At 38.8% G+C, this 24,854-nt stretch overlaps 1 protein-coding gene across 3 annotated transcripts in view; it reads right to left on the reverse strand.

Annotated features, from left to right (window-relative positions):
• LOC108668191 (serine-rich adhesin for platelets) overlaps window positions 1-24,854 on the reverse strand; it is a 179,457-nt gene that overhangs the window by 55,455 nt on the left and 99,148 nt on the right. For all 3 annotated transcript variants that reach the window (XM_018155359.2, XM_018155360.2, XM_018155361.2), the window contains exons 3-5: window positions 14,419-14,771; window positions 11,784-12,550; window positions 11,322-11,553 (exon numbers count right to left, since the gene is read on the reverse strand). In XM_018155359.2, the coding sequence (XP_018010848.1) occupies window positions 11,322-11,553; window positions 11,784-12,550; window positions 14,419-14,771 (1,352 nt within the window). The remainder of the gene's footprint in view (window positions 1-11,321; window positions 11,554-11,783; window positions 12,551-14,418; window positions 14,772-24,854) is intronic.

The raw sequence follows: 24,854 nt of genomic DNA on the forward strand, positions 1-24,854 counted from the left end.
GAATAAACTTCAGCTTACCAGCGAAGTTATTATTATAATGTATTATTATATTATTATACATTATTATTAAAATATACAGCTCATATGGATTTTAAATGAGCCACATAAACCAATTTAGTCAAAGTGTTGCATTCAAATTTCGAAGCCGGAAAATTTATCTCGGGCGCCTTCGCTGAAGCGCCAGGACGTTCGAGCATGGATCGCCTGTGCATTAGAGATGCAGGGCGAGGCGTCGGCCAGTGTCACCACAAATCCAAATATCGTCAAAGAGGGCAGAGCAAGGGGGTTAATTGTTGAGGAAAGCTTAAGCCGATTGTGATTAAGCTAAACTTTGATGTTAACAAGTCACGAATTGCGTGGAAGGAGGGTCACGACACAGAACGGGCTGTCTTAAGAAAAGGAGTTCGAGTCAAGGTTAAGAGAGCGTTCAAGAGAGCTAGAATAGATGATAATAGAGTCCCAAAATAGAAACTAAGCTTAATCTGGAACTGGAGTTAGTGCTCTAAAAAGACGGGATGTTAATCTTTCGAAATTTACGACAATGCGACAATGGTCTTGTCATATAGTTATGAATTATAATATTTAATTTTTTTAGGAACGCAATGCATAAAACAGTTGAAGGACACAGCGAACGGCAAAAAAATGTTAAAATTAAAATGGATATTAGATCGTAAGAAATGAGAGCTAAAAATATTGAGCTATGAGAAATTTATAGGTATTGGCCTCAGTTGACCCACGCCCTAGCTCCAACACGACGTACGATCGAAGCAGCCAACCTTTTCCAATGAGACCGAAAGATTTTACGGGAGATATCTCGTCCGAAATATTAGTGAGCTAAATTATATCCGTTTCGAATTGAAATATTAGGATTAATATTCGAGAAAATATATGTTAAAAAATGTTTTAACAAAAGAAAACACGAATTAGCAAAGGCCATTATGATTGGATGCGATGCATGGTCATCTCAATTTAAGATCAAAATTTCCAACTATAGAAACAATTAAATGCTAAATAATTCTTCATGCCGAACATTTAAACCACATAGAACATCTAAAACTCGACTCAGTCTACAGATCACTACACGAGCTGTGTTGAAGTCTCCACAGATTCCAGTTCGGTATCGGTCAAGATGGTGGCAAATCAAGATTTCATTAACACTCGAAAACACAAATGGTGATTTTCAAATTTCTAAATAAACACTCATTGCATATTTATTAATGAGACCGATTTAATTAACGTGAAAAAAAAAACATCCAAATTGAAAAGGAATTGAAAGGAGGAGCCACGCAGAGGAATGTTGAGCAGAAAAAAAATGTAGAAATATTTCAATGCGTGTAGTTCTGAGGCAATTAATTTAGCGTCCATCACATAGATACCAGCCCATTTATCCATACGTCTTTTCCTACATTGAGTCTGTACATGCGTGCAGTGAACCGCAACAACCGTTGCCACCGCCTACACAAATGAGCAGAAAATGTCACCCGCTGGCACAAGGCCACATGTCCTGCCAGTGCCTGTTGGCTAATGCAGTCTAAAGTATAGTCATCATGCGAACTACAATCTACTGCATCGAACAACCAAATAAACATAGTATATGATTTTGAACTACACGTGCAAATACTTGGTGCTGGTCACGAAAAGGCAAAAAATATTAAAAGCTGTCACACTGACATTTAGGAAGGGAACGAGTCAGTCTTGCATCTTCAAGAACATCTGGCGCTGTGGTCATAGCCAATTGTGAAAATATTTTGCGAAAGTTAATTGTTTCAACACTATATCATATTTCAACACTATTCTATGTTATGATGAGAATATATATATAATATCTAAATACAGGTATACGACAATGCAAAATTTTTTGCTGGGCAATAATTCTTCGATATACAGTAACGAAATAACATTCAAGATAATAATTTAAACGATGATTTACTCATTATTAACTGTTATTATTAAATTTAACTTATATATTATTTTATTTTAATATATATTCTCATATATTGTATTATTATTAATTCTTAATTTTTATTAACCCTTGTCGGATTGAATAGGTACAGTATAGCTACAATTGTACCCAAACTCGGTATGATTATAGCGGGGTGAAATCATGCAGTCTGACAATGGTTAAAAACGATTTAGAGTTTTTTAAGATTTGACTGCAGCATCGTAGAGTTCAGCATAGCAGAGGTCGGGGCAGCGACCACATGTAAAGTCATGGACACGCAGAGCAGCGATTCTCACCGCCACTCTTGCTACGCCCTCGAAAATTAGAAGATAAAATATCATGCAAATATTAATGTTGTACAGTCAATCGGATACTGTTGAGGGAATATACGAGAACTACAATATATTTATGAAAACAAAGCGCATTGATTTAATTTTGATCCAAAATAGCACAAAATTTAAGCCTGATATTAGATTATTGATAAAGATATGATGCATATAATACTTACGAGAAAATGTGCATGGCACGGTTGAATAAATTAGTTTACAATGGATTTTCGACCAAAAGTATAAAAATAATTTTTAAAAATATTGTCTTGAATCGTGTAAGCATAAAGAATGAAAAAAATAAACATCATAGGCTTGCGGAATTTCTTCAAATATTATGTGACTAATTAATTTGCAAAAAAATTGTCGACGAATTGTGCTCGTTAAGCCATAAAGAATCTGCCACCAGCTTACGCATTCATTTCTTCTTAATTCAATAAGAAAAAATAAATTAATAACTAAAATTTTCACGGAATATTCCTTGACTTTAAATGGGAACGGTCGCGTTCTTTTAAGCGTTACCTTTTTCTCAAGAAGAAACACGAAATGGAGGAAAACGTACTTTGAAAGTTGCGGCTTATTTAACAACAAGAAGAATTTACAATGCGAAATCTGAGAGCACGCTGACTGCGGATCAATTTTTATTTCGGATGCAAAAATGCGCAAGGCCATTTGTTTTTGATGTCACTAGTGCCAACCCGCGAAAAAGTTTCATGCTTGTAATCATATAATTGCACCAAGACGAAAACAAGTTTCCGAGAAAGCAAGGTCACACCTCGCATTAGCTAGACGCGAGAAACCCTGGGTTGTGATGCAACAGTTAATCGCGCAACAAGGTGCGGCTTAAGTAACCTCTGTCTAATGGAGCGTAACTTAATTATGCATTCAAAGAATAATGTGGAATATTTGAGAGCCACTTGGGATTTAGCCACAGAGCGTGAAATGAACGTCTTTGTAATTGCATAGAATGAATTCTAATGTTCGAATCCTGCAGCAAGAAATTGCTTATTTGAGCTCCAGCGAAAACTCATAAAATTTGGAATTTTTTTCTTGAAAAAACTAACAATTATGCTTCAAGGAGTTGTATTTATCAGTCAGTGAACTATTTTATTCGGCTACATTTTTCCTATGTTGATAAGATGTAATGCTAACATTAGAAATGATTTGAAACAAACATAGCAGCATTATGCTTCCTCATAACCACGGAAGTACTTCCTCACAGTTTTTAAAAGCAGTTCCAAAGCAAGACATGAAATGCCACATGCTGAATATTTCAACTCACTGGATAAGTAACTAAAAACATGTTGCTGAACTAGGAAGCAGCGTCGCAGTTCTAATTCAGATCACGTCACCTGTCAGGACAAAACCAGAGCACAGTTTCTTAAGGTGGAAGTAAGGCAGCACGCCACCAACGTCGAGAAATTGCACAACGTCTGCAGATCTGCATAGGACGTATGAAAAACTGAAAAAAATGTCACCGGTTCAGTTTACCCCTTACTATGTACGTCGGACAGGTACACATTTTCTGTTAAAACCGTTAATGTTTTATAGCCTATCAGAAAGCAAAGGTTTATTTATGCGACAGCAGGGAGCGAGAAGGCAATAGCCTTCTCAAAAACAAGCGAATCAACACCTCGTACAAATTTAGATCATAAAACAGGAAGGTATGCCATCAATGGTTAACATAAGTCATAAAAACCACAAATGTCATTAAGATAGCAGTTTATTTCGTATAAAAGAATTGCAGAATAAACGCTTAGTAACCTGGTGATAACAGACCCATAAAAACGATTGCAGATACGAACGAAAAGTCAAGTTTTTGCCTAAAACGCCAATCGCCATTACACGCACATAGTTGTTAAGGATTACCTAAGAGCTTCTATCAAGGGCTTTCCACTTACGCTTCTTTGCAACCGCGCGTAAGACCGCGTTCTAGCTTTCGCGTTTTTACGTCTAACTGAAAGTTGAACGTAAATTTGATGTTTGATAATAGCAGAGTGGCACGCGTGTAACAATGGTTATAAATGCATTACGAAACATTGATATGTACAGCAAACCAGCAGTGACAGATTAGGGTAGCGCAGTTAAATAAGAACGAGAACAATTTTAAAACATCCAAAAAGAACGGGAAATATCGATAAAGTTGCATTCAAATGGACAAATAACAGCCACAATGTCTTGGAATTGAAATATTTTCAAACACACTAAAGCGATAAAGCCAGTTAACAGAAAAATTACCGTTTCTCCATAACGTGCTAATGAAAAGAGGATTGGAATTATTGAATTGTTATTGCAAACGGTGATAATACGGATTTCAGAAGTATTTGAACAATGACATAAGTGCTTTGACAAATTTGAACTATGTCAAAGATGACCAATAAAATGATCAATTCAGACGATAAATTTAAAGGTACTTGAATAAACCACCACGCAAATAACGAAAAAATGCTTGGTCATTATTGAGATAATATAACTGCAGAATCGCACGTCTGACGATCCAAGGACCCTCATATACACGTATAACGGAGGTCAAAAGAACGGCGAATTAACGGCAGAGCTTCCCGATGCCATAACGTCCGTCATCACCGCAACGGAAGACGCTAATATCGCACCAAACACCTGCAGTAAAAGACGGAGGAATTCCTTGACGAGCAAGGCGGTATTCGCTGACGTGTTGTTAGCCGCGCTAATTGCACGTCGCAAGAAAAACCGTAACGAGCAGTTCGGGACGGCGACGTGTAGACGTTGGAGTTATGGAGAATGCGAATACTAATACAAAAAGTGTATCAGCATTCAACAATCGTTGCAAGATTCTTATAAATGGATTTTTCACTCGAATTGATTAGGAAAAATACAATTCTGGGATACTTTGAAAATCACTATAATGTATGTAGAGGGTAGAAAAAATCATTCAAGCACAAAATTATTTTCTTAAACAAACCTTAATTAGAGGGGAAAAATTACCGGCAGAAACATTGGGAGACATTCTGCCAAATTGTCATGAACCTAGAAAAAGCTTCAGCAATTGTATTTTTTCACACAAGTTTAACATCAGTCATTAAATATGGAGCGTTGCTTGGTGAGAACTTGATTGCGCACAAGCAATCGGAGGCTCCGTTAAATTGTTCACGGATTCGAGTGGCCTTCAGCTGATGTTTGGCTGTTCGGTGGCCAAAAGACCAAGTTTTTCTAATACAGGATTACAGAGTCTCTGTGTGCTGCCAAGTGTGACTGTTAGGGCCAAAAAAGGATTGGCCATAAAAAATTCCGTATCAAAAACGCAAATTCGAGATAATAATTGGAGCCAATACGGCACATTCATCAATACAATCTGCGAAAATGAAACCTAATGCCGGCAAATAAACGAATTGAACAATATTATGACTCGTTCATTATGAATCTAAGAAGTTTTACTGCGGTTAAAACTCAGCAAGCTAAACTGTTAAATTCGATAAGAATTTAACCGCGATGAAATAAAAATTATAAGAAAATGTATAATACCAGTTAATAACCAGAATAATCATTCCCGAAAAAATAAACAAAATTTGTTTTATTATTCATGAATGAATTCAGTGAACTTGGGCACCAGCGCAGGAGATGTTCTATATATATATGTGGTGACAACGCGTCTTCAGAGTCAAGACAACTCCGGCAAACTGCCTATAGCATGCAAAGACTACTCGGAAACAACTGGATTTACAATATCATTTTGTGGAAAAAAAAGATCGTCAACACATGTAACCGCAGCAGCCGCCTGAAAAACTTCATGGCATTAAATTCCAATTCTAGATAAGAGAGCAATCTATAAACGAGCAACATTAAATACATTGCACATATATTCAATATCCGCTGCAAGTACTCAGTGACGCTCTTGGATTTGAGTGTAACATAAAAATTGAACTTCTGAAATGAGTATACACGACACAAATACATATTGTGTGTCCACTCTGTATTATCTACTTGTTTAGCAGTTTACTTAACTAATTAACAGAACTGCCTTAATGAAGAACATTCGAATATAATTTTGCAAAAAAATAACACTCGTGGAGTGAATAGATTTAAGAATCCAATGCTTATTCTATAGCGAGTTACACTTTTTTGAGAAAAGCAATAAACACAAAGTAATACACTTAAAATTCATAAAATATGCCAACATCCACGAAATTTGATTTAAAACTAAAAATTTATGAAGCGAAATTCATGAAATATGTGAAAGTCCCACAGCCATTTTGCTAGAAAAATCAGGTGTAAAAAGTAAGGAAAGTAAACACCTGTCATGAGCACGAATAAATCATCGTAACGGGTGGCAGTAATCAAATTATGCTTCACTCAGAGGAATAAGAGAGCTTTGACAAGTTAGTGTAGATTATATACATTAATGGAAGTTTAAGGAGCTTCCACGCGTTCAGTTCCCACGACACGCCATTAGAAACCCATTAATGCCCGAGCGCCGCATGGATAATACGCTCTAAATGGACCGCGCTTCCCATAAGCGGTCACGGAAGTCACTTTCTGTGCAGCGCGACTCAGGCTGCGCGTCTGAAGTTCTGCCGCGTCGCTGGACGATCAAACGATCATGGGAGACGAACATGACTTGGCAGAATATTTCCTTGAATTTCTTAATATTTCTAGAAACAAAACCGCCCCAAAAATGTTACATTTAGTAAAATTATACTTATATATACCGTGCAGGTCCATAATACTTTCGGGCTTTGCATCTATTAAAATGTTTCTCCGCAATTTCAATCCAACGTCATCCAGGCTTATGCATTATATCATAATTCATTTTAGAATAACCATTAAGAAAAATGTACAATAAATTAGGATTTTGATGATAGCATTACTTGAAAACTTATGACAACAAAATAATCATGATCTAATCAAGAAATTAGCCTCGTACATAAAAAATAAGATGGAATAAGTGAGGTAGATCTTCGAGCGAGGTGTGAAACAAGCGAGTGGGCCTATAGCATCGAGCATAGTGGAGGGTCTCTTAGGGCGTCGGCTTTTTAATTTCCGGCATTCAACGGAGATCGTTTAACCCTGACACTGCGGTGAGGCGCGGTTCATAGCGAGTAATACTTCTTTGTGGCAGTCGTAAGACAAAGCTCCATCACGAGACGCATGCCATTACAATAACTATAATGACGGGAGCCAGAGAGAGTGAACCTTCCTCTGCTCATCGCATGTCGCAAGCATGTGAAAGCCATGAGCATCTTTGGTAGCTTTCAGCGATTTGAGCCGCAAATGTATGCATGTGTTCAGTTATAGCAGAGATCTAATGATTAGAAATTCACATCGTTCAATTATACACTTACCGAGTCGACAACATACAGGACTATCAGCCGTGCCAACCGGCAACGAGCTATAAAAGTTACCCATTTCAATGCGAGGCGTATTCACTGATAAATTTTTTATGTTACACAGTCTAGCTCTTTTGCAGTGCTTTATTTATTATTCTATTTGTTATAGCCAAGTGATGGTAAATAACAAGGCTTATTAAAGGGCATATAAAAGGGCCCCAAGATCTGATATATAAGTTTTTGAAGAATTTTTTTACAAGAAATAAGCATGTTAAATACCTCGTCAAGATTAACACTCCGTGTCTCCATATGGCGAAAAATTGTTCTAAATAACTTTATTTAATTTAAAAAGCGGTCATGTTAAACCCAGGAAAATCAGCATCAAGAACGGACTGAAATTAGTTAGGACTGGAAGTACAAATTTCTGAAATCCATTTAGCCTTTCAAATCGACGACGTGATAAATTGTTGCCAACTTCCTTATATTGGTGGCCCGGTGGGCCAGCAGAGTGTGTTCGTATAATAGTTCTGCCATTAATAATCACACGACGAGCTCAAATTATTTTGTTAGAGTTACTACAAGAATCCTCTCAACCGACAGACAACTAGTTGAGACAACTAAATAAACGAGACAACCGCCACTTCCAGAGACGGGACAACCGCCGCGTCTAGAGACGAGACAACCGCCACGTATAGAGAAGAATTGACATGCCTAAAAGACACTGAGATCATTCATGACGCCGTCGCCAAATACGCCAAATCTTATATTCCCGGCCACAGAAATGAAAGAATTCATCACACGAGCCGGCAGCCCAGGAAGGAGATTACGGAGGACTTGTCTCAGGGTTTCAAAAGAGAAAAAGATTGAATATCATACAGGATATCGATGGCGGAAAAGCTCAACTGAACAATCGGCAATGATAGCTCATTTCGGGATAAAATTTTGCGGTAGTAAATAATGTTATTGCTTATTGGTCAAGTTTGTGTACGTAATTTCACCTTTGATTTCACCTATATAGGACGTGTGTAACATCAATGAACTTTATTGTTGAACATACGGCAGAACCATACGAAAAATTCTCTGAGAAATGCTAAATATAGCTTTTCAATTGCATTTATGCTCGACAGATCGCATACAAATAATGGTTGGTGCTAAATTCGTAGTGTTATTTATAATAAATTTAATACAGGAGTATGAAATTTAATTATGTTGAAAATTATAATTGAAATTTTGACAGTAAATGACACGAAGCATCATGAATTTGAGTACACTATAGGCACAACAGAGCACAATCAGTTCTCATTGAAGGCATCAATTTTACGACGCCACAATTCATCTTAATTACAAATAATTTACATCGAGCATTTAGGAGCGTGCCGTTCGACGCCCTAGCCAGCGAGTGTGCAGATAAACATTGGCTATATTGGTTTTGCAAAACCAAACTTGATACACAACGAAAATATCAAATTCTTGATGAGATCGAATCAACAACTTTAACATAGATAAAAATCACAAAATGATATTCACGTATACAACATCCTTGCATTATCTATAGTACCTCAATAATATGCACATTAATTTAAATCTGTAGCAAATTTAAAAATTAATGTGATCTTATCAGGTCCTAACAGTGATACCAAAACCGACAGGTTAATACATCACAGCGTTATAACCTGGCACCTGTGAACTGTAAGATGAAGCGGAATGCGTGTGCAAACAAAGCATCGAACATCGTAGGAGTCACACCGAAGTTCAATTAACAGTGAGCACCCCCCTCGGCGAAGCATCAATCGCTGTGCAAAAATGACCAGCAACAAAACCATCATGACCAAATGCAGCCTCAGCTCATCAGCGTCTCTTGAATACATCGCTTGATGCGCATGAGATGATGGCTGAGCTCATCAGGCAGTTAGGCGCGCGGCTTGCAGTTCTTGAGAATGCATTTGACCATAGAGGGTGAAACTGCTTCGAAGCGACACTGATGTTTCGTGTTATAGTGATTCATAGGTGATTTAAATTGTATTGCTTGAAGCACCACACTTTTCACAATTTATTAGCGGTTGATGTGTTTTGGTGATGCATGTTAGTATGATTATTATTCGGCAAAATTATTTATTTATATCTTATAATATATGACGGACGCGTATAAATCGAAGGAAAGATAAAATGCGTACCCAGCTTCCATGGACATCAAAATTCGTATTCGATAACCTGAACAAAACAATAATTTTGATAGTCGTCCGAGTGGAGGCTAAAGAGTAATTGGTAACAGCCACTCACACTCAGCAAGGTCACAGCCAAAGTAAGAAACTTGCATGAAAAACCAAAGCTGTTCTGGTAGAGCGAGCGCTGTGGTACGTCGACCGCTACAGCGTGGGAGAATTTTTTTGTGTTGACAAAACTCAATCTTGACCATGGAAGTTTAGAGACTCCCTTGTAACAGATGAGGAATTGTGTACTACCTACACAACTTCGAACTTATAGTCGTCATGATTCTCTTACTCCGGTACAGATACTACGTAGCCTGTGATTGGCATGAGAGAGATATCCGCGATCAAAACGTAAAATATTTGTCGTAAAGATGTTGAATACTTGCGATGAAAACGTAGAATACAGCCGACCAAAATGTAGAATACTGGAGATCAAGACGTAGAATGATAGTGGTAACGACAGGAAATAATCCACGCCAAGAACAAGAATACTAGACTGTACATCAAGTCGTCGAATACTCGGGACATATCTGTAGAATACTCTGGGCCAAAACCCGTGAATACTCGGAATGTACACGTTGATTACCCGAAATTAAGATGTAGAATACTCGAAATTAAAATGTAGAATACTTGAAATGAAGACGTAAAATATCTTAAATTAAGATGTAGAATACTGGAAATGAATAAGTAGAATATACGAAATTAAGATGTAGAATACTAGAAATGAAGACGTAGATAGTCCGAAATTAAGATGTAAAATACTAGAAATGAAGACGTAGAATATCCGGAATTAAGATGGAGAATACTGGAAATGAAGACGTAGAATATCCGAAATTAAGATGTAGAATACTGGAAATGAAGACGTAGAATATCCGGAATTAAGATGGAGAATACTGGAAATGAAGACGTAGAATACTCGGGATGAAAACGTATAGAATACGCGCAAGCAAGACTTTCCAGATGCTCTCGCACGGCACAGAAAGATAACTCTCGATCAAGACGTTGATGATGAAGAGCGCCTGCACGAGTAGCGCGGGGATGTGGTGAGTGAGCATGCGAACTGTGTCAGCGCTGCACGCTATGATCCACTCAAATTTTAAAAACTCACACATTCCCACACTTTGAAACTTTTCTTCAGCCCCGAATAGACAGAAGGAAAATCATCCATATGCGTATGAAGGAATTCTCGAAAGGTTTTTTCCACGATTAAAATATACAACAAACGCATCTTGCTTTAAAAAAAAGCGTCTCGGGAAGATTTTTTTGAATGGTTACGAATTACATCATCATATCGTGGAATTATGCTTGAATTTCATGGAAGATATTAGACAAAAAAACGTGAGTCGGATGCATGTTGCATTTTTTGCTATAATCGACATAACTGTGCCGATGTTCAAAATGATGATGTCTACAATAACAAATTTATTACCCAAGTGCATGTAATTTCGGGAATTTATTTTTACCTGAGCGCATAAGGGTCGAACAATAATATCAACAACAGAACTGCATGCAAATGATAACAAACAGGCGTGGTACTCACAGGTAGACTTGCTTGGCGTCGTCCTCCTTGACGCCTCGTCGCCGTGGCAGCGTCGCGGGTGGGTCAACATGACCCACCATGGTGGTGGTTGCCTGCTCGCCGCCATGACAGTTGGTGTAGGTATTGTTACAATTGTTGTTGTTGTTAGGGCCCTCTGTCGGAGACTCACTTCGACTGCTTGACTTTTTGTTCAGGCGCAGCGATAAGGACTTTTTGAACTTCTGGAACATTCCTGCTCAGATAGAGGATGCGAAGTTTAATCGAGGTGTCTGTAAATCAGTGAAAGACCGTGAAACTTCAATCGACTTAACGAACGTTACGCAACAAATAAATTCATATATACAAAAAAGGATGTAATTAACAAGTTGAACGTGGGTGCATTAGTCATTAGTGCACCTAATGTAACATCAACTAACAATTACAGTGCAAATCTAGAGTAAGTTTCCAGCAGTTGCAACTGACCGTTGTTGGGAGCGGCGGATTCGGTGAGCGCTCGCTGCTGCAGATGTTGCTGCAGCTGAAGCTGCGTCATGTGAGGTAACGACTGATGGCCGCAAACATCAGCAGACTGGTCAGACTTTCCAGCGCTAGTCTCAATAAGAGCTTGATTGTCGAGCCGGTTTTCTACGAGGGTATCGTCGAGAAACTCGGCGCTGTTGTGTACGCATTGAACTTCTGCTTCGCTGAACTCCCGCTGGACACTATAGCGCTTGTCGTTATTTCTGCTAGAGCTGCTATTCTGTAAATTTTGTTCGTTGAAGTCCAGGTACTCCACGTTGGAGTTGAATTCTAATCCACCACCAGGAGGCCACTGGGTTCCTATAGATTTATTAGAAGGAGTGTGGTTGTGGGTGTTGGTGTTGGGATATTGGGAGGAGTTGTAGGAGATGTTGCTGCTAGGATACCGTGTGCTGCCACTAACGGAATATCGACTTGTGTCATCGGAGTTTTTACCCGTGTACTTATAGCTACCATCTGATAAATTATCGGTTAGTTGGCCGGAGTTTTCGGGATTGTTGAAGATTTGGCTAGTAGTTTCAGAGGAGCGATTGGAATATCGTATACCATTTCCAGATATGTGTTGAGTATAACGACTAGAGTAGTCGCAATTAGTATCGTTGTGACGATTGTTGTGATCAGAAGAGTGGCGGTGATATGAGTCTTGTATCACGGGTCGCTGCCTGAGCTCGTAGCCCGCCTCCGCTGCTGTGTACTCGCCTCCAGCCTCGCTGATGAACACACAAAAAACTTTTTATTGTCTTGTTATAACGGACTATGACAATTATGTGTTATAAACTGGTAAACAAGCGATAGTCTTCCCCTGAATTTTCACTTAATATCATAAAATGACGAAATAGTTGGGTGTGAGCAAAGAGAAGCGTAAATAGTAAATATATAGTAGCATGACAGCAGCAATAGCGCAAAGCCAATTTTCTCATTGAGAAGTTTAACACAATGAAATTTACAAAATTATATCCCAAAAAGTAAACAAGATATAAAATAAAATAATTAAAGTGGATATGTGCTGCAAAATGAAATCTGGAATTCAAGCTAATATGTGTACCGGTATAATTGCGTACTCCGTATGGGAGGAGTACGTCCAGTAGTCGTATTTTTGTTTCAATCTGCCTTAGAAACCATTTTCTACCAGGAATCTCTACATTGCCTAGTTTTCTTTCGTATTCAAAGAAAATTAAGTTGAGCTTAAACTATAAAGGATAAACGCAATCAAATCCAGGCAACATTTTAACCTTAAAAAGACATTTTGATACAACAGAATGAAAGCAATTTTCAAAATTTTTATTATGTATTTGTAATGGTCTGTGTGCGTTATTTATTATAATTTATATTAATATTAATATAAATATTAATTTATGTGAGTTATTTATTATACGTAATGATCTGTGTGAGTTGTTTCTTTGAAGCATTGCGCTGGAAATGTATAAGGTTCGATCGAACGTACGATACTGATAAAATCTTGATCCTTTTATTACTACCTAATACCACGACGCTATAAATGTATTCACACTTATTAATGTACTCACACCTATTAGTATTGATAATATACTAATACTATCGATAATACTAAAAGTGATTTAATATTTTTATACTGGTGGAATCACGAAACCTAAAAAAGTCGAGATAAGGTGGATTGGAAAATTGATAAGTGATTTCTTCTTCGGCACTTGAAATTTCTAAGAAAAGAAAAATTTTAACCTCCCAAAAATTTTATAGAACAGTGCTTTTAATGTTCCTTGCTGAATGTGAACTTGATCGGGTCCTTCTTTAATTAACGCACTTTAGCTTAACTATATTTATTTAAGTTCGGGATGAGAACGCGGGAGGACGGAATACTAAAATGACTATCATAAGCATAATCCATACCGGGAAACTCCCGGCAGCTAACCGATTACAATAGTAATTTATAGTATGGTAAATAATCCGATAGCGATCATGAGATCTCAACATAGAAAAACTATCACTGGGACATTAAATAGACCAGCGCAATTAAACGGAATTGACATACTTTAATAAGTAATCAAAAAGTTTAGCTCTTCATTTACAACCCGTTATTCGAAGCATGCCCTCTTTCTATTTGAAGGCGATGCATGAAGAAGATTTCAATTCCCCAGTATTTTAGTTCTTATGAATTGAGATTTGACATTTGATTCGTGTTTTGTGAATTACACTTTTGCTCAACAGGTAAGATAATTTCTGAAGAAAAAGTCTTTGTTTACTGATAGCCAGAATTTCGGTTAAAATTTGGTTTTTCGATTTAGATTTGATCATTTGAAGGCATTACATTCTTGTTTTTGATTTGGCTGATAACATCATGACGATGCTTTTTATTCTCCTGAGATATAATTTGACTTGAAACCACCAAAATGGAACAGGTAGTTAAGGAAAGAACGACAAGGAGCGGTACTATCGGAACTCACTTACGAACACCGATTCTTGATCTATGATTAGTGGGTATAGCTAGAAAATAGAAATTAGTGGGTATAGCTAGAAAATCGATCAGACATTGGTTAACTGAGTAATGGATTCTCTACATTTTATGAAACTACGATCCCAGAGCACGATAGCAGCTTCTTACCAGGATGTGTCGCAGACGACGCCAGCTCGAGACGGTCTCGTGTACACAGGGGAGTTCGATACGTTTCTTTTGCTATTGTTCTGCACGCCTCCATCTTTGCTGGAGCGTCTCCGCCCTTCCCGATGACACGTCTTGGCATCTTGTTTAGCCACGTTTCTCTTCTCTTCATATTTGTTGTTGTTGATACTACAGCTGTTGACATCCACCGTGTCTCTGTTGATGTTGTACAAGTTGCGCTTTTCCAACAGCAGAGAAGTTATTTGATCTTCGGACCCAGGGCAGTTTTCGTAGTGGCGGTTCGACGCTGCAGAGTTACGGCTGTCGGAAGTGATTGCCACGTGGGAAGATCCGTCCTGGTGAGGAAATTAGATATATTTATATAAATATAACAATTCAATTTCAATCAATTAACAGAAATATGAGCCATAATGATTCAAAATAATCATGAATTGTAAAGAAATGCACATGAAATAAGAAGTTGAAGTTGGCTTGAGAAAATGACGGGTACCTATGTTATTTAATAGTATTTTTTCATACGTGGTTACATGAATTTTGTCGCACAAATATAAGCTAAAATATTGTCTCGTTTGCGAACGTTCGGCGCTGCTACAAGCATACATGGAATGAAGCCCAGACTTAAATGCATAATAAGGTTAATTAATGACGAAATCTATATAAAAACTTGAGTACCTTCTATGACCACGATAAAACGAGGCAAAAACAGGCAAAGTTATCGCTTTCGGTTAAAAAACTCAGGACATTTTTGATGCATGCAACGAATAGTAGGCTATTTGATCTGACAATATTCAATTATTTGATAAAGAATGATAAGGCTTCCGTAACATAGAGCTGTTGTGCGCAAAAATGAGCAAAAGGTTTCTCATCCACGCGCATTACATCACAAACTATAACAGGACGAAATACTGTATGTATCAACTCCACCAGCACTACCGATTCTTTATAATGCACAGTAGTGCATCATTTTATACGAGTATACAGTAAGATAATGGTTATGGTATAGCACCATTGGTAAGATAATGTAAGATAATGGTAAGATAATGGTAAGATAATGGTATAGCACCATTCACCATAATGATAATGGTATGTTAATAAATAATGAGTGCCTTCGCTTCTTATGTATCAATATCAATGCAATTTTATTTCACAAAAGAATAATATGCAAAGTGTTGAAAATAAAATGATGGATTTTCAAAACCTCGTATCAGGAAATAACAGCCGGATACCCAGGTAATTTGTACGTGTTAAAACCCCTGATATTATACCATACAACCTTCAATAATTCTCCGACTGCAATAATTGCAGTATATCATGAATTCGGAATAATTGAAGTACAGTGCTATGTAAAAATATGCCAACGGACTTTCGCGACGCGATCACAGCGGACGCTATATGAGCGGCGACGGCGTGGGAAAAAATTGAAGGTTTTTACGGAAGTACAAAAGTTGTGTTTTTGCATGCCTGTCGAGTTTGACGGCAATGGAAAGTAAGTGACTTGCCACACACTTTGATGACCGACAAGTGCATGGCCATCTTCGCCGATAACACTAGCGTCATAAATCAACGGAAATTGATTCAAGAAACTAAACTACATCAATGAGCCTCGGAACAATGTGCCAACGACACGATTGCAGGAAAACGAAGAGCTAACGACTTCCTTTGCCAACTGTACTTTTTCTTCTAGAAAATGTTCCCGTTTGTTTAAACTGTACACTCGTGATACAATAGAACAATTTCTACAAATTAATTAATTAAATCGTTCAATTCATTATTTTGTCAGAATATTATTTTATTGTTCTACTAATATAGTTGTAAGATTTTCTGGATAATTCTTCATGTATAAAATCAGAACGGATCCTTATAAAAGGTCTTGACACAAACATAAAACCTATTATGTGTACATAATGAACTTTTCAGAGGTCCTAAAGTCCTATTACAATATTAGACATAATTTGAACAAAAGACAAGGAGCATTGAAACAATATATGAAAATAGCTAATATTACCAGGCAGAATACGGGCGAAAAAAGTGTTATACTAGTTTAAATGAGAATTCTAGGCCACATTCTCAGTAAAAATGTTATTATTTATATAAAAATTAAGAGCATTGATAGGAGTTGGGGAGTTCGGTACTTTACATCTCTGTTGGTAAAGTTGGATACTTTCGCAAAGAGAACGCAATTGCGCATCAGCAAGGAAGTTTTGAACGTCACCAGTTCTTGACCACAAAACCATCGCTTGTGTAGGCTATATATACGCTCCTTCAGGCTTCAACATCATAGTCGTTCTGCATTACAAAGAAGAATGTCTGTATCTGTAGCAAGGCTGCTACTGGTATTGGGAAAAGATTCAATTCTGCGAATAAAAAATGTAAATTTTTTGAAATGAAGTATTTTCGAGTGATTTCTAGAAATGTAGTGAATGATCGGTCCCAAGTGAATTCATAGCCCATGGAAAGAGTAGGAAACGTCGTGATGCAATGAAAGGGTTTAACAGAAAGCTCAATATTTCATATCCATCCAGGACCATCCTACACAACAAAATTCATTTCAAGCAAAAATTAAGTTAGATACCTCATTTCGCGATTTATAGAAAATAAGTCGTTGAATTGGGTATGACGTACGAATATAAATATTAATATAAAGTGAATGTTAAACTAATTAGTAAACTCTCGCAATGTAATATTTTCTTAGAATAACTTCCGCACAGGAAGCGTAACCTCTATAAGCACATCTTGCGTTACAGTCAAAGCTGCTGTTGTTTCCACCAAAGTGCGCCTGCACGCACAGTGCTTGGCTGTGCTAACGCTATTTCAGGAAGCACTTCACTAGATAGCCTCCGCTTGAGGAACTGAGAGACATTTCATGGGGAGCCGCGGCGAGTAATTAATAACTTTAAGTAAGTCAAGCATGTGTGGTCAAGGGTCCTACGACGGTCGTAATGCCAAATTATTCGGATTTTGCAGGCTTTTTAGGGTACATGCCCGGATGTTTGGTGGTACATGACAGTTATAGGTGACACACACGAGACTGTCGACATTTATGTCGAATTCGAGGAGAAAACAAGACCGATTTTTGTCACTTATTGAGCAAGATGTGTATTATAGTTTCAAATTCACTGTAATTTATAGGGAAATCCATCACCACAGCGTACTACTGGTATACCCTGAAGAACGAGCAAAGGGATTGAAAAACCGCATTTGTCTGACTATTGAGAAAACACATTAGTAGTCTTGCTTCAGAATTAGTGACGTTTGCTGCAGAAATAAACAAGTTGGCTGCTGAAAGAGGACAGTTGGCTGCTGAAAGAGAACAGTTGGCTGCTGAAAGAGGACAGTTGGCTGCTGAGAAAAGGCAGTTGGCTGCTGATAAAAAGCAGTTGGCTGCTGATAAAAGACAGTTGGCTGATGAGAAAAGGCAGTTGGCTGCTGATAAAAGGCAGTTGGCTGCTGATAAAAGGCAGTTGGCTGCTGAGAAAAGGCAGTTGGCTGCTGATAAAAGGCAGTTGGCTGCTGAAAGGGGACAGTTGACTGCTGATAAAAGGCAGTTGGCTGCTGAGAAAAGGCAGTTGCTGCTGATAAAAGGCAGTTGGCTGCTGAAAGAGGACAGTTGGCTGCTGATAAAAGGCAGTTGGCTGATCAGAAAAGGCAGTTGGCTACTGAGAAAAGGCAGTTGGCTGCTGAAAGAGGACAGTTGGCGTCTGAGAAAGGGCTGAGTGTGTTCGGTTGACAAGCAAGATAGCAGGACAAGCTTCTTAATGGAAGGCCCTCCAGTTATCTCAGTGCGCTGTACACAACCATCAGTAACGACTCCTCGAGAGCAGCCAATTTAAGAAGCTGCTACTCACCAACGTACAGTGTTGGGACGTGGGCGGTGGCAAAGAAGTTTAAATTAACATCAACTAAATTATAGTTGATGTTTTCATGGAAAATAGATGGGTTGGAAAATAGTAGATATGATAGATATGAGCCATGGAATAAATATAAGTGCAGCTTATATTCCCGATGTTCTTCGTTCAGAAAGAATAATTTAGAAATCGAGTTAATATAAACGTATTTTATCACCGATATAGAAATTTTTCTGGAATTGTTGGTGTTGAAGGAATATTCAATGTCGTCGATATTACCGAAACATATTCCGTAATAAGTTAATAACATTTTCCGCATAGCCATAATATTACTCATCATAAATTTATTTTGCGTAAATTAATATTGTTTAAATATAATCAATATTGTGCATAGTTATGAATGTGATAAATGCAGTGGTTATTTAACCTAAACTAAAACTTTTGGTGATCTAAAACTTCCACCTGGCAAATAAGTATAGTCGGAGACGTAAGCTCTAGTAAACATTTCTGATTAATTCTATGCACGACTCAATTTAACTCTTGCATATTCCACAAGAGGGTCATGTGAGAGCCTATAGAAACCGAATCATGGACAATTGACAATTCATTGGAAGTTTTTTTTTAATGAATTCAACGAGAAATTAATGAATTTAAATTAGGCGATAAAGCACAGGATAAATTTTAGCAGCGAAGGAAAATGATTTCGTCCCGGCAGATTAATTATACAGGCAAGTGCTGCGACCACCAGTGAGTTGGCGCTGCGAGTCAGTCCCTGCAGTGAGTGGGTGCTGCGAGCCAGTCCCTGCAGTGAGTTGGCGCTGCGAGCCAGTCCCGGCAGTGAGTGGGCGCTGCGAGCCAGTCCCGGCAGTGAGTGGGCGCTGCGAGCTAGTCCCTGCAGTGAGTGGGCGCTGCGAGCCAGTCCCGGCAGTGAGTGGGTGCTGCGAGCCAAAGCCAGTCCCGGCAGTGAGTGGGCGCTGCGAGCCAGTCCCGGCAGTGAGTGGGCGCTGCGAGCCAGTCCCTGCAGTGAGTGGGCGCTGCGAGCCTGTATGTGCAAGTAACTGTAGCGCACGCACCCCCCTGAAGTAATGACCGCTCCTCCTGCATAATTAGAGCTGCAGCAGCCAGAGCCCGAAAGGGGGGGGGGTCGTCCAGCCCCTAATAAGAGGGATGGGGGAGCCATCCCCCATGGGGCAAGTCATGACGCTCCATAAATTCCGCGAAGGACTTCCAAACAAGCTGCGTTGCTGCGTCTATCATTTACATTAATTCGTGCCTAACTTAAATTTATTCGAGTACAAATCAAGCCAGGAACTTATTGCTGAAGCGAAAGGGAACGCTGACCAGAAATCGCAGTCACGCGTAGGAGAAACCGTCTCAGTAAATTACAATAAGAATGAGCGGTAAATTATATGAGGTATAGCCATAACTTTCATAATTCTAGGAATAAACTGTGGCAGGCAATTAAATGCAGAGCATTAATAGAGCACTATATATTGGGGCACTAACCTGCTCTTTACATTAGAACGGAAGAAACACGTTGCTCATTTCACATCTGCTGTTGTTTAATGTTTATTGCATCACACAAAATAACGGTAAATATTGCTTATTTTTCAGACCAACAAGTTTCCGATTAAGGATTTCAGAAAGTGATCACTGAGCCGGCAACTGCTATGGTCATCACAAGCATGAGGAATATGAATTACCATATAATATGACTGGAAAACGCACTAATATGACATTTTGGGGGTGTCGAATATTGAAGGTGCATTTGCCTAGAAGCCTCCTTCATAAGCTGCAATGAGAGTAGCAGATGCATGCATGAACTGCAGTGCCAAGCAGGGCGCAGCGAGAGAAAGAAATACCTCGGCTGCCCCAGCGCATCGTTGGACTAACCCGGAGATTGGTGCTGGAATAAGATACAAAGGCCGTGCATGAGCTGAGCAAGTGACCTCTGGCACGAGATCATAGCTGCAAGTAACGGCATCGAACATGGCACGAGTCCAAGAGAATGGAGCGTTGGCTCGCAGTGAGGGGAGTGGCGTGAGTTATCTGCTTGAAAAGAACGTCGGGTTTAGCGCTACGACCAACTGTTCTGAGCAAGCCATAAGTGACATGATCTATACAAGCTATACTGTCTCCGTTTGACTGAGGATAGAACTGATATTGTTGAGGCCTTGGGAATTGTGGAGTATGTACATTTGAAAAACCATATTAGGACCCGTGAAAACGTCACTTTATTTTAAATAATAAACTACTAGCGCCTTCAGATGATCGCTACCTCTAGCGTGACAAGATTTTTAACATCTGAATATGAAAAATGACGATTTGCCATCTTAAACTTGTATTTTAAACTGATTATATTGTGAATATTTATAGTAATTACTCTCACGAGAGCAATGTAAAAGGCCTCGTTAGCCAACTTATTTTTCGCAATTTAAAATAATAATGCAAATAAAATATAATCCTCTTCTTAAAATATAAACTTTGAAAACTTCACATCATGAATGCATTCAACTTAGCGACAAATGCAACGATGACGAGGACTCAAGTTTCACCATTACATCCTCTTCTTTCCAGTGATAAAGATCACAAGAATTGAAAAGTGCGCATCTGACGGTCGAGCCTCTGGAGAAAAGCAGCATGCGTTCCGCTCCGGTAACATAAGAAGTCCATCTTGGGAAATATTGTAGGGATTTATATCTACAGATGAATCAAGAGATCCATCTGCGGTGGGTTCTCTAGCGCATATACGGATGAGGGCGGACATCCTATAACATATGGAGCGAAAATAGAAGGCTTCACGAAGAAGGTTCTGAACACGGCAGTGAAAGAATATCTCTGCTGCGGAGTGAACTAAAGTCTCTGTGAACTATCGACGCAACAACTTGGTTGATCTAGAATGAACTTAAGTATCTTGTAAACAAATGATAAATTACAGCAGCTATCCTAGAGTGAATAAAGGTCTCATTCCAAGTAGTAATATTCGGTAAGAATTTAGACTCAAGCCTTTTTTCCTTTCGGGAAGTAAAGACGTTAAGCAAATTAAACGTCAATTATATACATGCCAGCATACTCCGCTGTCACCATGTGTTTGGTCTTACGATCAAGTTCTGCTGAGCAGCAAGCTCTTGAACCGAACTATCCTCCTCGAGATAGGTAGGTAAGAAACGGTTATATAATCCGGGACCGCACTATCAAAACTCAAGTAAGTACATGGAGCGGCCTTAATACACGCAACGGCCGATTTATCGTCTTTGATTGAATGGTTTATTTTGAAAAGCCGTCGGTTATGGGCTGACCGAGTTACGAACTCACAACTATTTTTGATAGTACGGCCCCTGGTCCTGCCTTTCTCTTGCTGTTCGTTGACAAGCAGCGGCATTCGTCGATGGATCGACCAATCTATATAGTACAGTAAAAAAAAACGCATTCGACCGCAATCGATGCAGATGACGTCCAGCATTCATTTAAAAAGCATCCTGGCATTGCAAACACTTCTCATTTAGGAATATAAAAATTGTAAAAATAATTTGTTATTTGCTGGAAAAGTTTGCAAGAGACTTTTAACTTACGAAAATCGAGGTTTAACATTTTAATTTTTGCTAATTCCTTCAAAAAAACAATTTTACTTCGAAGTTTTTCAATTTTTTTTTCACGCGAAATTCCCAGTTTTGCTGTCCAAAAAATACACCCATGCATGCACGCCTCTGCCAACATTCCACGCATCGATCACCAAATGTATTTACCAGAGAGTCAATCATGTTGCATAACGAGACCCTCTCACCAACGCAACTCTAAAAGACTTTCAAACGCTCTAAAATAAAACTCGTAATACCTTCAAACATTTCGCGCCTTTCAATTCAGCCATGCCGGACATAGAAATAATGAGGAAGGCAACGGGATGTGATGCGCCCTAATGTGTCAATAGAAAAAATAGTTATTAAATAAAAAAGAAAAGAACGACGTTTCAATAACGCTGAAGAAACGGCTCGTAACAACATGCCACGATTCAGACCCCGATGCGCCAACGATGTGTGATAGGCAGCAATAATACTTGAGTCTCTTCATTGCACTCAGTATATCAAACCCGTAGGAAAAACCACTAAACCACTGCTTGTGCACTGACACGACATCACGAGAGTCACGACATGACACGTATTGTAAAACGACAGGAGGAGGTTTATGCACGGCCACTCGGAAGGCTGCCATATTTAGCCTGAGCTAATGAGGCCAGGCAGGCGAAATGCAACTTAACTGTGGATGGAGAAGTGCAAAGCGAAAATTTTCTAAAGGCGTAATAATTCTCAACGCACTTTATTGTTAAGAGAAGAAAATGTTTCTATCACGCAGCCACTCCCAGGCATATCGCATTCACTCGTTGCCTCGAAATTTGGTAGGAAAATTAAATGATTTTAACCAGTATATAAGCGTGTGAGATCTCAAGTCTTGAGGCAACATTATTCGAAGACCAAAAAATTTCATGAAAATATCAATCCGGTTCTTATTTGATCCGTCAGAAATTTACGTGATAAAAAAATTATTTCAATTAGGAAGCTTTTAATACTAAATCTAATAACAATCGCAATAAAAGCAGCCCTATGTGTCGAAGGGCAAACTGCACCTCGGTAACAGACAACTGAACCGAAAATTTAAGCCCTAAAAAGTGCCACAGAATTGCTCAAACGCATAAAAAATTTATTTCGGGAAAAAGACGATTACCGACAAATAAAACCGTTTACAGTAATCCTGCCGGTCGAGCAAAACCTTGTAAGGGATTTCCGCAGCTCGCAAAAACGTCGCGCAGTAATCTAGTCGGTTAGCATAATCTGGTACAGAACGCAGGAGCGGTAGAAGCTTTGTAGGATGGTCTAGCACAGGTTAATATCGCTTACATTTATGCAATAATGGTGATAACCTCAAATAATATCCAAGCCCTGATATTACTCAACAGAAACTTTTATAAAAAACAATCAAATAACCCGGACGGCAGTAACAACGCACATCAGTAATAAGCGGTTCCAGAGAATCAACGCCCACGCACAAAAAAATGCAAAGCGAACGTTCAACTGCCAGAGACAAGGTTTATTGCCTAGCTTGCGTGCTCGACCCTTTTGGTTGTGTCCATAAGTCATGACAATTTATGGCCGTACTATAGAATTGCCTGTGGAACATGTGTAAAATCTTCAAGTCAGAGTTAACGCGTTGCAAGAAAGATATTTTAATGTTTAATCTAATTTACGACAGTTAAAACTCGAGTCGATGTTTCTATCTCTCATCTTAACAATTTATATTCTATGAGAGAATCTCGCGCTGTTGAAGAATTTCGAGTCCGCACGCAGGCATGCATGAAGACACTTGCCGGACGAGCAAGAAATGTCGAGCAATCGGAAATGAACAATTTTAACTGATCATCCAGCGTACGATAAAAAGCTAAACGCTGTTTCTTCTTGGGAGTAGAAAAGATTCATTGAACGTAAGCTGTTGTAGAGGAATTTCAGCAGAGAACATACTTCAAATTAAAAGTAAATTTATTTAAATATAAATCAAAATACAATTTAATCAAATTATAACAGATATTATCGACCTCATTTCTCCAAAACGTTTTCGCTTATGGTTCCTCGCTTCACGCGTTCGTTTAGAGACAAGTTAAAATAAGTAACTGACAAAAAATACTTGAACGAAACAATAGAAACACTTGAAATAAAGATTAGATCAGCGGATCCATATTATAGGCGAATATCTGAAAATCCAATCGACTTCAGTGAAAGCTTTCATGATTGACAAAACAGGAAGCTTGACCTCGCTGAACGAACAAGCACCCATAGTTTGATTGAGTAGAAATTCAGGTAAAAAAAGCAATGAAGAAAAGTTTCGACTTGATTAGCTTACTGTTAGGATGTTAATAACCTCCTTCTACGATTAAAAAAATAACTATTCGTGATTATTTAGTGATCATGAATAATCATGAATTACACCAGAGATGGACCAGGCATGGGTATAAACTTAATCCGTGTCAACCACGCGTTTAAAACGAGAAAAACATCTTTTTAACGTTTCATGTTGCTCTCGGTGGCAATGTAACCCCTTCGCCCCGGTGGCAGTGTAACACATTCGCCCCGGTGGCAGTGTAACCCCTTTGCCCCGGTGGCAGTGTGGCACGAAGAGGCAGCGGCGCCAGAAGTTGGCACGCAACAAAGAGGTCATAAGGGACGCCACATTCCATGACTCACTCGCGGGATGACCGACGCAGTCCGGTGGTGAGAGGGAAAGCTTGTTGAAAGGGAAACCTCTAGCGGTTGGAAGGACCAGGCACCAACGAATACAGGAATATGTGTCGAGCATGATTGATGGAGCCGTGCTCTTGCATCACGGGCCTTGACTGTAATCTCACATTACGTCCAAGTGGTCACTTTCATATCTTTAATAATTTTACTCATGAGTGGAAAAGAGAGTTAATCTTGCAGATGATGCCTATATATTGAGTATTTGAGAAAAATATATGTGCATTGCTAAAATACATTATTTTTTTTTCGGATCGGTATTCGGATATCTGGCATCAGCGCACTGGCCTCA

Source organism: Hyalella azteca, unplaced genomic scaffold (assembly GCF_000764305.2).
Source record: "Hyalella azteca isolate HAZT.00-mixed unplaced genomic scaffold, Hazt_2.0.2 contig7177, whole genome shotgun sequence".
Classification (NCBI taxonomy): Eukaryota; Metazoa; Arthropoda; class Malacostraca; order Amphipoda; family Hyalellidae; genus Hyalella; species Hyalella azteca.